At 42.3% G+C, this 16,024-nt stretch overlaps 2 protein-coding genes across 2 annotated transcripts in view; one reads left to right on the top strand and one right to left on the bottom strand.

Annotated features, from left to right (window-relative positions):
- LOC131105914 (histone deacetylase 7-like) overlaps window positions 1-8,323 on the top strand; it is a 34,391-nt gene extending 26,068 nt beyond the window's left edge. Inside the window, exons 21-25 of the mRNA XM_058054417.2 lie at window positions 4,912-5,030; window positions 5,109-5,242; window positions 5,311-5,395; window positions 7,592-7,739; window positions 7,803-8,323. Of these exons, the coding sequence (XP_057910400.2) occupies window positions 4,912-5,030; window positions 5,109-5,242; window positions 5,311-5,395; window positions 7,592-7,739; window positions 7,803-7,845 (529 nt within the window). The 3' untranslated portion in view covers window positions 7,846-8,323. The remainder of the gene's footprint in view (window positions 1-4,911; window positions 5,031-5,108; window positions 5,243-5,310; window positions 5,396-7,591; window positions 7,740-7,802) is intronic.
- A 1,029-nt stretch (window positions 8,324-9,352) lies between these two features.
- On the bottom strand, window positions 9,353-15,462 carry LOC131105923 (twist-related protein 2). Its single transcript, XM_058054438.2, has 2 exons — window positions 14,576-15,462; window positions 9,353-9,999 (listed from the first exon to the last, which is right to left on the bottom strand). The coding sequence occupies exon 1, from the start codon at window positions 15,328-15,330 to the stop codon at window positions 14,758-14,760; it is 573 nt and encodes a 190-aa protein (XP_057910421.2). The 5' UTR covers window positions 15,331-15,462; the 3' UTR covers window positions 9,353-9,999; window positions 14,576-14,757.
- Between the last annotated feature and the right edge of the window lie 562 nt (window positions 15,463-16,024).

Here is a 16,024-nt window from a genome sequence, read left to right as displayed (position 1 = left end):
AACGACATCAAATTAGAAGCACACGATGGCTACGGACGCCACCGTTTCCAGAACGAAGATGACATATTAGCATTCTTGATTGATGAGTGGTTGACAGGCAGCGTGTTTTTAGCGCTCCAAGCATCTACTCGTTCAGTGACATTGTGGAAAGTTCTGGATTGTTCCATTTACGTAACTTTAAGTCAAGTTTTCCTCAGCATCGTGAGAACCTTAGTGTTAGATTAGTTTAGATTAATTAGTTCCAAATAAGTGAATTAGTTCCATTCCATGAAGTCGGATTCAATATTAATAAATTGAATATTTTTGTATTTAGACCTAGAAAAACTGTTTATGACTTCCAAATTGTTTTAGTGTTTGATTAGTTTAGATTAATTAGTTCCAAATTAGTGAATTAGTTCCAATAAGTCTATTCCATGAAGTCTGATTCAATATTAATAAATTGAATATTTTTGTAGTTAGACCTAGAAAAACTGTTTATGACTTTCAAAATAGTTTTAGTTTTAGATTAGTTTAGATTAATTAGTTCCAAATAAGTGAATTAGTTCCAATAAGTCAATTCCATGAAGTCGGACTCAATATTAATAAATTGAATATTTTTGTAGTTAGACCTAGAAAAACTGTTTATGACTTTCAAAATAGGATTTTTACCATTACTAGAGCTCTGTAGACATGGAATAACACCCCTATATTCACCTTTATATTTCTGTTATTCTTCGTTTACAACACATTGTTCAGCTGTAGGCTACGGGATCACTGCAGGGACATAAGAGACAGCTGACGATTTCAACGTAGCATGCTACCGAGCAAACTAGCTAGCCTTCAATTTGTTTATTCAAACCTAATAGAGGGTTTCAACGTAGGGGAGAAGGGTAAAGTAAGAAGCCAAAATCTTACCACTTCCACACGGAATGGGAGGGGAACTTTGTCATGTCGGACATGCCATGCCTGACTCCATGCAGTGTGAAGGTAATGTCATGTAAGGCAATGTCTCATCGACATTACTGAGGACTAGTGACCAGAATACTGCGTAATACTTGTCTTTCGATATTTTTTTGACTAATAATAGTACATAGTCAACTTGTAGGGAAGAAGGGCAAAGTAAGAAGCCAAAATCTTACCACTTCCACACGGATAGACTCCAGCTCAACCAAGACCCTGAATAAGATAATTAATTCAAACTGATGGGAATGACCATGGTCAGGTCAACCTACTGGTGTAGGAAGATCATGTTGGCATGTACTTGTACTTGTACTTGTACTTGTACCAAAGCGACATCACTCAGCACATATTTTCTTTTTAATTTCTCCTGAATAAATTCTTCCTTTCTGTTCGATATTGTTATATTTACTTTCACTAGTGACTCGCCGCCCAGACGATGAAGCATTATTCGAGCTCAACATGCAGCTCTCTCAGTGGGTGGGCTCCCCCCCTGGGCTCCCCCCCCTCCCGTCAAAGGGAAAATGCTAATGAGGTTACCCGTAATGGTAAAAAAGAAGAAAAAGAAGCCATAGGCCTCGAACGCAGGCTTTCAAACACTAAGTCCAGTGTTTACTAGCGTTTAGAACGGTAATTAAGGAACAACTGGTTCTTTCCGGAACAGCCGTTTGGTTTTGGTTTTTCACCCAGGATGGGGAAATGAGAAGTGTTTTCATGTGTAAAACTTCCTTAGCCGACCACAATCTTTACAGTATTCGCAGTATCGTGTGATTCTGTGGTGGAAAAGTATCCTGGTGGCTGTACGGGAGCCTTTGGGCCCCTTCGTACCAGACCCCGTTCCACTGAAAAGGATTGGTCTTTGTAGGTCGAAAAAAAGCTTATTTTGTGTATTTTATCATCTTTTTCCCCCGTTATTATCATGATATTTACTAATAATATTACTATATTAATATGACTTTTTATCTTAATATTTTGACTTTATTGCTGTAAAATTATAGCTGTTGTTTTTTTCTGCCCCAACTGTTTCAACGTTCTTGTACATACGTTCCTCGTTTTTTATGAATTTTTTCCCAAAATATTTTGACTTTATTTTTATAATATTATAACTTTTACCAAAACCATATTTTCCAAAAATTACAACTTTTTTTGCCGTGTTGTTTTTCATAATATTACAGTGTTTTAAAAATAATGTCCTTTTTTAAATATTTCAACTTTCAGCTTTTAAAATGACTTTATTTTTATAACATTATAACTTTTACCGAAACCATATTTTCCAAAAATTACAACTTTTTTTGTTGTGTTGCATTTCATAACATTGACGTTTGAAAAATAATGTCCTTTTTTTAATATTTCAACTTTCAGCTTTTAAAATGACTTTATTTTTATAACATTTACCGAACCCATATTTTCCAAAAATTAAACCTTTTTTTGTTGTGTTGTATTTCATAATATTACAACGTTTTAAAAATAATATCCTTTTTTAAATATTTAAACTTTCAGCTTTTAAAATGCCATTTTTCCTCATAATATTCCGACTTATTTTTGTTCAATTCATTTTTTTTCTCGTTAAGTTGTGTTTTTAGAATAATGCCTCATGCCAATTTAAAAAGCACTTTGGACACCCCTGCTGTAAGACTAAGCTAACATGTTAGATACCTTGCGTACCTTGGATGTATCAAAATGTACCAAAGCGGCCCGCCCGCATCCTTTTGAACACCCTTGAACGGAGAACAGTTGACTATCGCCGTGAATTTGCATATTGTAGCGATCCTCGTAGCTTTGCTGGTGTGGTGGATAAGAGCTACAGTATCGGATCTTCCTTGCGTATTAGGTCATGGGGATCATATTTATATATGATCATACAGGCGCTGTACTAAATCATTTTAGAAGTCATCAAACGTTTATGGAGTCTATGAGTGAATCCCCCCGTTGTGTCGTTGACCGTCCTGAGGATCCATCTGTATCTGTTTTTGTCTGTTCTATTGATAGGCTGCGGTTTCTAGCGTTTGTGGGACTCGAGTAGAATGAAGCAACAGCTCAGTTGGTTCCGTGTCGGGATGTTTTGTTTACGTGTGGAGGATCACCACGGTGGTCCATATTTCAGGTTCTGCCGTTTGCCAGTAGCACGGAGGTTGTTCATCTCTCGGTGGCTACCGGCGAATCCCAAACCGTAAAGGAGAATACGGAGGAGGAGAGCATTGGAGAGGGAAAGAAGTGGGGGGTGCAATTGTCGGAGAATCCAAAGGCGGCGTAATTAGGCCCAATGGATCCCAGATGGCTGGCTGTCAGTGACGTGAGAAGAGGGACGAGCTCCTAATAGGAACCAGACGCACGCAAACGCCTTTGAACCGCCGCCGACACAGAAAGAGAGAGAGCGAGGGAATCAAACGCGGCATGGGCTGTGTGTGTGCGCTCGCGCTGGATAACTGGCAGCTGGTTTGGGAAGGAAGTGAGGAAGCGAGAAAAGTGGTCGCCCTGCGGTGCGCGGGCCGTCTGGTTTTTACCTGTCGGTGTCGCAGCCCGTCCCGGGACGGACTTTATCGAACTTCTACGCTCGGACGCGCTCACACCTGCGAGCTGCTCGTCTTAAAGCGACTCTATCAAAAACACATGACACTCGGCAAACGACTCTTTTCACATTTACAGTGAAATATGAACCAGACGGACACATGTCAGTCACCTTATTCCGTTTATACTCACCCTTGTCTTCCTGCACTGGAATATTTATATTTCATTCCTTAGTCGGTCCTCGGCAACTGAAACATGTTTCCCGTAGGGCTTAGGTTCCCAAAGTGGGGTCCACGTACCCATTGAGTTGTCAATTAATTAACGTTTTTATAATCCCAAACGCCCGATCCCAACAATTATTTATAGTTGTTTTTTTTTTTTTAGAGGTGATGAAGCAACCCTTCACTAATGCATGAACATTTCAGAGCACATTCATGCCAGGATTTTAAAAAGTTTATGGTTTTTAAGTGTGCAGGATTAAGGGGTACTGGCTTCAGGTCAAATGTCTGAAGGGGGTACGTGACTGGAAGGTTTGGGAACCACTGCGCTAGGACATAGCGGGAATAGATAGAGTCGGTTCCGAGGTTGAAACGTTTGGAAAAATTTGAACTGTTTAACTGTTCCCGCTGTAATATCTTAACATTCTTACAACTTTAATGACAAAAATGATGGAGTAATTCATATCACGCATCTGATCTATTTGAAATAACCAACCAGCTGAAGTGATTTTCACAATAAATTTCAAAATTAAATTTTTTAAATGTTTTAAATTTGACATTTTTTATTTTGAAAGTTTTAAATTTATTTTTTTTTTAATTTAATTTATTTTAAATTTAATTTTTTTATTTAATGTTTTAATTTTTTTATTTTTTTTTATTTAAAAAAACCCTAAAACTATATTAGGAAAGCAGGAAGTGAACAAATGTAATAGTTACTGATTGTAAAAATTTAAATTTTTTAAATTTTAAACTTTTAAATTAAATTTTTTTTTAATTTAAATTAAATTTATTATTTTTTTAAATAAAAAAACAAACCTTAAACTATATTAGGAAAGCAGGAAGTGAACAAATGTAATAGTTACTGATTGTAAAAATTTAAATTTTTAAAATTTTAAAGTTTTAAATAAAATTTTTTTTAAATTTAAATTAAATTGATTATTAATTTTTTTAAATAAAAAAAAACAAAAAAACAAACCTTAAACTATATTAGGAAAGCAGGAAGTGAACAAATGTAACAGTTAGTGATTGTAAAAGTACCAGATGGAGGGGTAGGATTTAATAAGCTTTGCTTCTTCCTACTCCTTTTGGACATGTGGAACTGGGAACTGATTATGGGATGCACTCAATTGGAATCTGATGCATGTTGAAATGAAATAAAACCATTACCATTACCATTACCATTACCATTACTATTACCATAAGAAGTCCAAAGTACACGTTTATGGAGTTTTATTTTGGTTCCGCTCAGAGCCGTGGTGATGCCCATCGCCCACGAGTTTTCCCCCGATCTTGTGCTGGTGTCGGCGGGCTTCGACGCTGTGGAAGGTCATTTACCGTCGCTGGGAGGCTACAAGGTCACAGCGAAGTGTAAGACTCAGTCAGCCATGCGTTCACATGGATAAGCAAACCACGCATCTCCATTCAACCGTATCTGTGCCCGACCAGGTTTTGGCTTTCTGACCCGACAACTGATGTCGCTGGCCGGCGGTCGGGTGGTTCTAGCCCTGGAGGGGGGACACGACCTCAAGGCCATCTGTGACGCCTCCGAAGCCTGCGTTAGTGCCCTGTTGGGAATGGAGGTAAGATATACGTACGCGTACAGTAGATACTGCATCATCTCATCACTACTTCCTGTTTGGGACCCCAGGTGGAGCCACTGGCACAGTCCGTGTTGGACCAGAAGCCGTGTGAAAACGCGGTCCAGTCACTACTGAGTGTCATCCAGGTTCAAGGTAACCAGAATCAAATAAGCCCAGATTGGTCCCTTGTTTAAACAACCAGTAGCGCTTCCCATGCAGGTTCCCTACAGCCACGTGAGGGGGAACTGCCGCTGTAGTGAAGCAGCCTAAAATCCAACATCACCAGTGATAGCGTAACGTCTTGCCAGGGTTATTACGAGCGTTACACGGCAACCGGATTGCCCCGCTGCCATGGCGGATGCCAAATACGGCGGATCTTTTGAACATCTCGTTAAGTGAACGATATATATAACGATATATTACCTATAAGAAGATTAGTACGTCTTAAGCAGGGTATCATGCACAATTCCGATTTGTTGTTGAAATCACATGACCACACAAATGCGATATTTTAATATGAACGCAAAGCATCGGAAAAAGTGACGTGTGACATTGCTCGCTTTTCCCGGCGTTTACCGAAGTAAACATTGCTGCAGTGTGAGTGCTCGTGATGTGCGATACCATTGATTTCATTTCCGAGCCGATACTACGTAAAAATTTCGGTTGGTATTGGCAGGTTTTGCACGATAAACCACGATAAACCGTTTCTCCGTTTTTAAAATCAAAAAATGTTTAAAAATTTAAAAGAACAACAATACACGACTCTCGATAATGTATATGTCGGATATATGCGACCTGAACGTTCACGCCGGAGTCGCATCGCTTAAATATCGGGATTTATATCAACATACCAATGAGGTTGGAGTCGCACTTGAAAAAATCGGAATTGTGTCGTTCACACTGATATGATAAAATCAGATACAAAGTGTGAACAAAGTTCTCATCTTCACTTTAAAGAGTCGTTCAAAAGACTCGACTCGTTTGTGACATCTCCGTAATCTGTTAGAAACTTTCATTCATTCATTTTCTACCGCTTATCTACCGGAACAAGGGTTGCGGGGGTGCTGGAGCCTATCCCAGCTGTCTTGGGGCGAGAGGCGGAGTCCACCCTGGACTGGTGGCCATTAGCCAATCACAGGGGCACATATAGACAAACAACCATTCACATTCATACCTATGGACAATTTGGAGTGGCTAATTAACCTAGCATGTTTTTGGAATGTGGGAGGAACCAAACATAAACATTCCAAAAAATGTAAATATTATTTATGTCTTAATTGTTTATGCCTTATATGTATTATTTTCTGTTATGTTTACTATAAATGTGTGTAAAAGTGACTATAGGGGTGTTATTTCATGTTTGGAGGTCTCTAATAATATTCATTTATTCATTCATTTTCTACCGCTTATGCTCACGAGAGTGGTGGGGGTGCTGGAGCCTATCCCAGCTGTCTTGGGGCGAGAGGCGGAGTCCACCCTGGACTGATGGCCATTAGCCAATCACAGGGCACATATAGACAAACAACCATTCACACTCACATTCATACCTATTGACAATTTGGAGTCACCGATTAACCTAGCATGTTTTTGGAATGGGGGAGGAAACTGGAATTGAACTCGGGTCTCTGAGCTGTGAGACCTGCATGCAAACCACTCATCCACCGTGCAGCCTGTTAGAAACTTTATTTTAATAATAAATAATAACGACCATGAAGAATGTTACCTAAAAATAGTTGAGGTTTTCTGATGATGATGATGATGATAGTGTGACCCTGGAAGTGATTCCATGATTCCATGATTTCCTACGGGATTTGTTCTCCATATCCAGTCTGCTGGAATGGAGTGTGTTGGAATTTGAGGCTCCGTTATAGTTGCATTTTTTTTATTTTAAATGATGATCATCACTTCTGCTCCCTCGTCACCTCGTCTCCTTTCCTCCCTCGGGTACTCATCCCTCCCTGCAGCCATCACACACACACACACACACACACACACACGCACACACACACACACACACGGCCGCCCTGGCTCCAATTATCTTCAAACACTTCTCCGGCACACGACCTTCCCAGCATCCCGTCCTGATTGCACACAAATGTTATCCCAAGCAAATTAGATTCATTAAAAATATTTGCAAAGCCACAAGAATGTTAATCCTATGATTTAAGCCGCAGGGTGAAAAATATGAGCGTTATGTTCACGCCGTCTTCCAGCCGTCCGACGTGTGTCACACGCCCGCGTTCAGTTTACATTTCCGAAGTTATCGGCTCGGACGTCGAAAGCCTCCGAGCCGATGACGCATCCTTTGCTACGAACGCAACATTGATGTTCTCCGCTCCGCCTCGCCAGGCGACTACTGGCAGAGCGTGAAGGACGCCGGCGCCACGGTGGAGCTGTCCTACCTGCAGGCCCAGAGGAGGTGGCTGAGGCGAGACTCGGACAGCGACGCCGTCAACGCCATCGCCGCCCTGTCGATGACCGCCGGCGCCTCCGAGAGGCAAGCCGTCACTTGGCGTCACGTGTCACTTCCTGTTAATAACGTCTTTTTTTGTTCAAACAGGAATCATTCGGAAACGACGGCGGAGAAAAGTCATTCCACATGAAGAGCGAATCCCGAATTTGGACGTGAAGCAGACGTTTCCTCGGCTGAGTGGAGGCAGATGTATCGCTTCTCCACCTTCACCTTGTAAATGACCTTCACGCCGCCTGCTGTAGCCTGGAAGGCCAGGTCAAAGGTCGCCTGCTGGATGTATGTACAGTACCCGTACGTCTGATGATGGCGCCGCCACTGATCACATGACAACCCGCCTTTTGCACTGTACACTGTGGGACGTTGCCGTGGACGTGTGGACATTTGTTTCGGAAAAACTCCGGCATCCGTTGACCAGACTCGCCTTCATCCCGACTCGAGCCTTTCGAGTATTTGACACAAATCACCCATGATGCCTCGGTGCGCCGTAGCCACTCATCCATGATTGATGGAGTCCGGTGGGCGTGGTTTTGTTATGATTTATTATTTTGTACCTGTGGACGAGCATTCCTGCTGTGGTTCTTATTAAAGCTTTTGTATTTCTTTGCTAACGATGACCGTTTGTGTGGACCCGAGTCACGTTAGCATGTTAGCACAAACATTTATTCGTACAACGTGCCGTCTGCGGACCGGCTTGGCTTTAAGGTTTTTTTGGAAAGTCATTCCGAATGACCTTATTTTTTTATTTATACTCGGAGGTGCTGTAGATCGTTTCATACATGATGTTGCTCACCTCCACGCCATGCATTCATCCGCTCATGACGTTGCTGACAATGTGAACGCAAACCACTTTACTGTCAATCACTCACCTCTTGTCTTAAAAAGATTATTTTTCTATATGAGATCATTAAAAAAAAAAAAACAGTATCCGCCATGTGCATACTTAGAGACCAAATGAAGTATCTGACCAAGCTGCGTGAAGGACTATTTGATTTTTTTTTTTTTTACATTTCTACTGTTTACCCCCCCACCCCACCCAAAAAATAAGGAATAAATTATATTCATTTGAAAAAAGTGACTCCATGTTTTTTTTATTTTACTTTATAATGACTTTTGTATATACTAAAATGAATGCAGCCATCCATTTCTTTGCATACTAATACAATATTTACTTTCATTTAAAATGATCAAATCACCTTTATTCACTCGAAGCAAAATTTTTCCAAAAACATGCTAGGTTAATTAGCCACTCCAAACCCCGCCTCTCACCTGAAGACAGCTGGGATAGGCTCCAGCATACATCAGCATATATTTTGGAATAGTTCTATTTTATTTGATTTCAGCACCACATATACTGAAATATACATACAGCAATTCAAGGTTTTACTGTAAAAAAATGTAAAAAAAAAAAAAAAATTATAATGATTTTATTTCAACACTACATCCAAAAATATGCTCAGTTATGCAGAAACTATTTTTTTTCATTATAAATTGTATTTATCCCACCATCTCATTTTCCAAAAGGCTCAGCAATTAACCCAAATATACTGTATATGTATTTTCCTTTAAAAAATTATACTAAATATTTTTATTTGGTTTTAGCACCTCACCCCCCCCCCAAAAAAAAAGACTTGACAATATACTCAAATATATATGCTGCAACCTGTAAAAAAAAAAAAAGTTTATTGTCCACAGGAGTTGACACAAAATCCCAAGCAAATGCAAAACTATACAAACAATCTAAGAGTCATAAATCATAAATCCTCTCCACACGGCAGCGCTCCCTTTCTGCCGTACACGTTTAGCAACGTAGCTGATGAAGGAGACCAAATGCCAAAAAATATCATATTTTCTTGCATGACAGGATAAAACAGCAACAACATCAGAAGAAGAAGTTTGTTGTTCATCGAGTGTAAAAGCTGGAAGTAGTTGGTGCCTTGACAAAGACCAGGTCCAATGGTCCAAAGAACCAGGTCCAATGGTCCAAAGACCAGGTCCAATGGGTGCACATTAGAATCGCAGTCCGTTCCGCTTTGCTCTCGGGAGCCGGGCCTTGGAGAGTCAGTGGGATTGAGCTTATTAGCATTGTAGCTGTAAACATTCATTGGCTGTGCTCACGTCGTGTCCACACACAGCAGCCTTGATCATGTCTCCTCTGGGTGGGGGGGTCAAGAGGGGGGGTTCTCTACTAAAGAGTCAACTTCGAGGAGGATGTCCGTGTCACAAGTGGGGTACATATCCGGAAGCGGGGTTTTTAAAAGTGTCACTTTTCCCATTTGTTGGCGTCCTGGAGAGAAAAGGAGAGATGAGATGAGTCTTCCAAGTCTTCCATGTCCAACGCTTGGACAGGATGCTTAGCTTGTGATTGACGGCAGAATTATGATGAATTATGGAGCGAATTTTGTTGCAGGCACAAAGACACAGATTAGGCCACAAAGGTGCTTTAAAACCAGAATTTCATCTGGGAGATTATTATTATCATGATACAGTGTTATTCTCTTTTTCTCTATTTTTAAAATTTAAAATTTAAAATTTAAAATTTAAAATTTAAAATTTAAATTTTTATTTTTTAATTTAATTTAATTTAATTTAATTTAATTTAATTTAATTTAATTTAATTTAATTTAATTTTTTTAAAACTATTTTTGTCTATTTATAAAATACACACATATTCTCAGAGGTACTCCTTCCTCCCACTTTCCCGAAAAATATGCACGTTAATTGGAGAATGTACGTAAACAGTCCATAGGCATGAATGTGAGTGTGAATGGTTGTTTGTTTGTGCACTGTGATTGGCTGCCCCGCCTCTCCCCCAAAAACAGCTGGGATAGGCTCCAGCATAACTATGACCCTATACGAAAATATATATACTTTGTTTTATTTGTTAAAAATCATTATTATTGTCTTTATTAAAACGGCGGTAGACGATCATAAAGATTATAAACCAGACTGATTTAGTTTATTATAATAAATATGTTAAATAAATGTTATATAATAATGTTAAAAATCATTATTATTGTCTTTATTAAAATGGCGGTAGACGATCATAGAGATTATAAACCAGACTGATTTAGTTTATCATATTACATTTAATGATGCTACAATATATTATATTATGTTGAGCTGTGCTTTTTCTACCGTTTCAGTGTCGAGGGGAGCTGGAGCCTATCCCAGCTGACTTTGGGTTAAAAGTACCGGTCACAAGTCAATCATACCACAAAATTATGTTTCCTTGCGACTTTACCACAAGCCAAGTAGTATACGCCAATCGTGATGCGTTCAATTGCCTACGTGTGAAATATGCGAGCGTGCATCAGCATCCCTTGGATACGATCCTGCCTAGCAACAGACCCACGGCGTGGCGTCCCGTGTGGGCAGATGTCAGCACAGCCACACGGTTAGTTAGCGTCTAAAAATAAAGATCCAGATCAGAAAGCACACAACCTCTGCAGGACAGGAAGTTGTTCGAAAGGAGCCACACGGGACTTTGCAGCTGGTCTCAGATCAGTCCACTATGGCAGCCAGAGGAACTAAAGCACACACACACACACACACGGTGCACACACACACACGGAGTGCACATACATACGTAAGCATGGTGCAGGGCCAGAGGGGAAGTGACATTTTGATGATCATCTAAACAGAAAGAAGATGATAGTTTTTCCGATACTACAAACAAACGTGTGGCCTTGACTTTTTATTTTCATATTTGACTTGACTTTGACAGGATGAGTCCAGTCGCTGGACCAGACCAAAAACTGACAAGATGATGATGATGATAGCCGCAGTGAAAACACTATCATTTGGCTTTTCATGATGAATTCATGGAACGCTCACATAAAATCCTCACCAACACGTTCATGATAAATACATTTTCACTTTTAATCACGATGCTTCGAATTTGATAACAAATTTGATAAAAAGATGCAACTTGTCAACACGTTCATCACACTGCAACTTCATCTTCTACCGGGGGGGGGGGGGGGGGTCAACTTGGCAAGGAAGGCAAACACTGGACAGCCTGACATCTGCCGTCCATCATGGACGACCATCGTCACCTAATGATCCAAACCATCATCTCAGGGCTTTCAGTGGCAGATTACTATCACTGCACTGCTGCTGGAAGACTGAGCATGTCACTCCTTTGCAATCCATGCGGCTTTTTCCATCATCTATCCATCCATCCATTCATCCATGCATTCACCCATCTATCCATTCTTCCATCCATTCTTCCATTCATCCATCCATCCATCCTTCCACCTATCCATCCATCTATCCATCCATCTATCCATTCTTCCATCCATCCATCCATCCATCCATCAATCCAACCATCCATCTATCCATTCATTCTTCCATCATCCATCCATCCATCCTTCCATCCTTCCATCTATCCATCTATCCATCTATCCATCCATCCTTCCATCCTTCCATCCATCCATCCATCCATCCATTCTTCCATCCATCCATCCATCCATCCATCCATCCATTCTTCCATCCATCCATCCATCCATCCATCCATCAATCCAAACATCCATCTATCCATTCATTCTTCCATCATCCATCCATCCATCCTTCCATCTATCCATCTATCCATCCATCCATCCATTCTTCCATCCATCCATCCATCCATCCATCCATCCATCAATCCAAACATCCATCTATTCATTCATTCTTCCATCTATCCATCCATCCATCCATTCTTCCATCCATCCATCCATCCATCCATCCATCCATCAATCCAAACATCCATCTATCCATTCATTCTTCCATCATCCATCCATCCATCCTTCCATCTATCCATCTATCCATCCATCCTTCCATCCTTCCATCCTTCCATCCATCCATCCATCCATCCATTCTTCCATCCATCCATCCATCCATCCTTCATCCATCCATCCATCCATCCATCCTTCCATCCATCCTTCCATCCATCCATCCATCCATCCATCATCCATCCATCCATCCGTCCATCCTTCCATCCGTCCTTCCATCCGTCTGTCCATCCATCCATCCATCCATCAACCATCCATCCATCCATCCATCCATCCGTCCATCCATCCATCCATCCATCCATCCATCCATCCTTCCATCCATCTACACTTATTGAAAATCATAGTACACAATACAATGCAATTTTTAAAATGTTAATAGTTTTTGATATTATACTTTTTGATGAATACATTTTTCCCCACTGTATTTTATTCTCTATTTGGTCATATTGAAGCACAGGAAGTGAAAGAAGGGGGTATATAGAAGATGGGGTATATACGTAATATACACCATGAAATAAACTCCTGTTGGGATGTAAGGAATTGTTTATTATTATTATTACTAATTATTTAATTATACCAATGTAAACAGGCTTTTCCATGATGAAAGTTGTAAATAACATCATTAGCATTACCTGTCTTGGTAATCAGTGATTGGTTGGGAGAGATCACATGGTCTTTTGGCCTCTAATTATGGATTGTACTATTACTTTATACTGCATAGTGCTTCATTCGTGCCATTATTCTGCCATGCCTGCATAAAATATAAAGTATAAAGAAGATAAATGACATATTATATATATTCTTTTTTTTTATTCGTCTAAAAAATGTGAATAAATGTGCTTTCGGGGCCAACGGGGACATCCTGATGTTGTCTCTGAAGGCCCCTGCAGAGCCGATGATAACAAGCAGAGCAGGCAAAGTGGATGGTAATGACTACTGCGTTGCGTTCAAGGACACCGCTCCACGTGTCGGGGAGTGGGGCGGGGGGGGGCTCAGCTTTCCATTCACACCGCCGGGGCCCCGGCCTTCTACCGCAGGGGCCGCTGGAGGTTTAGTAATAACAGACGGGAACACCTGCAGCGAGCACATGGCCGCTCGTGCGTCTGGACACCGTCATGCGCTCTCGACATCCCATAATACATCCCCCATTTTCTTAGCCGTTCTTCAAAGCTCTTTGTTCAGTCACAAATAACTTTCACTGACTTATGGAATTACCAGCAGGAGACACCAGACGTAAATATCGCTAGCATCCGCTAGTATCCTGCTTTCCGGATATACGCGCTAATCAAAGCTGACAACAAATAATTCCACCAATACGCACGCATGACCCCGAACCCGAGTCCTCACACACGTGACCCCGAACCCGAGTCCACACACACATGACCCCGAACCCGAGTCCTACACACACCTTCCAAATAGCTCACAAGTGTTTCCAATCTAAAGGTTCCTGCTTGTCTGGGCCCCGAGCGACGCCGCCTGATTGCACGACACTGGATACAACATGGAAGACAACATAGGACTCCCGAAACCCCCGAGGGGGATCCAGACCCAAGACGACCTTTTTGGTTATTTGGATTTTTGTCATTTTTATTCTATGTTTTGGGGGTGAATATTTTAATCAAGTACTTTCTTTAGTCAAGCATCACAGTATTTGCTTTTATTGAAGTGACAGAAATTTAAACTGCGACTTTCTCATATTACAGACGAGTATTTATTCTACTACTACCCGTTACTTCATATAAAAATACTCGTTCCAAAATTTAACACCAAATAATCCGTGACACACTTTTTTTTAAAGTTCTAAACAAAAGTATCAGTTTTATGATAACGTGATCGAATTGAAGTAAAGTATTGTAATACTACTACTAATCCTGCGTATGAATACAAGTACATTTGTTTGACGTTTAAAGAGAACATACGTAAATAAAAGCGTTTCCTTCCTGCCTCGTTATTTATTTGTTGAGCTGAAAAGTAAACGACGGCCAACCAAAGCAGTCGTGGGCTGTTTACAATGTGGTAATAAACATGCGGGGCTGCGCCCTGATGTCATCCAGAACTCGGGTCCGCATGTGTGTGTGTGTGTATTCGTACCTGAGGGCGAGCGCTGGATCGTCTTGTGGTACTGGACTTAGTTGAGAGCGGGGGACGCAGTGGGGAGATTTAAATAAAAGATTTGACAAAAAGAGAGACGACGGAGGTCAGGTGGCGGACGTAAACGCAGACAGAGGCGGCAAGATGTGGACACAAGAGGGTTTAAGACGCTGCGAGGGTTCCTAGTGGCTGGTGGACATGGCCCAGGCCCCCTCCATCCTCCAGACGGAGAAGGCGTAGCTGAGCCTCTCGTGTGCCAGATAGTTGCAGCTGGCCAGCTTAGCGTCCATCTCGTCGCTCTGCAACACCTGGTACAGGAAGTCGATGTAGCGCGAGGCCAGTTTCAGGATCTGGATTTTGCTGAGCTTGTCCGAGGGCAGCGTGGGGATGATCTTGCGCAGCGAGGCGAAGGCGTCGTTGAGGGACTGGGTGCGCTGGCGCTCCCGCACGTTGGCGATGACACGCTGGGAGTGGAGGTCCTCGAAGGGTTGATCGGGCCTGGGGCCCAGCGAGGCGGGGGCCAGGTTCACCACGGCGGAGGGGCTCTTTTTTACCCTCTTGGGGCCCGATGGCTGCAGGCCGGCGGGGCTGCTGGTGGCGCTCTCCTCCGCCTGGCCCGGATTGTCCTTCTTGGGGTGAGGAGATCGTTTTCGGTTAGCCGCCTGGAGACTCTTCTTGGAGCTCCTCTCCAGTTCTTCCTCGCTGGCCCCCAGACCCCCTTCGGGGGAGTTGGTGCAGGATACCTCTTCTCTCATTTTCTTCAGAAAATCACTTGAACAGACCTCGGTTTAAAGGACCAGAATGTGCACCAGGATGATTCTCGTAGCCTACGACTCCATCGGTGATCCTTGAGTCCTGATTCGAGAGTCGTTCGCTTCCTAACCTGGCAGACGCTACAAAAACAAACCATCTGACAGGCCGCTGCACCGTTGCCCCTTTTTATACCTAAACGCCGACCTGGCGCCTGGGGCTGCTTCTCATTGGCTCAGCCACTCTACAGAGGCGTGGCCTCCTCTCAGTCAGGCAGGGAAACAGGAAGTGTGCGTTAACTGGGCGGGCGATAGAGCATGGGGGTAAGTGGTTCCCCCGGCCAATGAGAAGGCCCGTTCATAATGTTGCAGAGATGACGGGAGACTTTATGGGTTCCAGATTGGGGCTGGCGCTCCGGTCCACACGCACCCCCCCCCCCCCCCTGCTCTCATTCCCGAACACACGAGGAAGGCGACGCTTCCCAGTCGCTATCCGTGAAAAATACGCTGTTATTCCTACAAAATAAAAGACATGTTTGTGTCCCGACACCTGACCGCCGCGCTTGTTATACCGATGACCCGACGCCTCAGCTGCGCTGCTCACCGGCAGAACGACCTTTGACCCCCCCGTGGCCGAGTGACCTCAGTCTGCAGAGGTGAGAGAGCACCTAATTGTGCTATCCATGTCCTCGGGCTAAAG

Source organism: Doryrhamphus excisus, linkage group LG18 (genome assembly GCF_037039965.1).
Source record: "Doryrhamphus excisus strain RoL-2023G ecotype Guam linkage group LG18, RoL_Dexc_Guam_v1.1, whole genome shotgun sequence".
In the NCBI taxonomy this organism is placed as follows: Eukaryota; Metazoa; Chordata; class Actinopteri; order Syngnathiformes; family Syngnathidae; genus Doryrhamphus; species Doryrhamphus excisus.
Note: the sequence above shows the minus strand (reverse complement) of the source record. Positions and strands in the feature narration are given on the sequence as shown.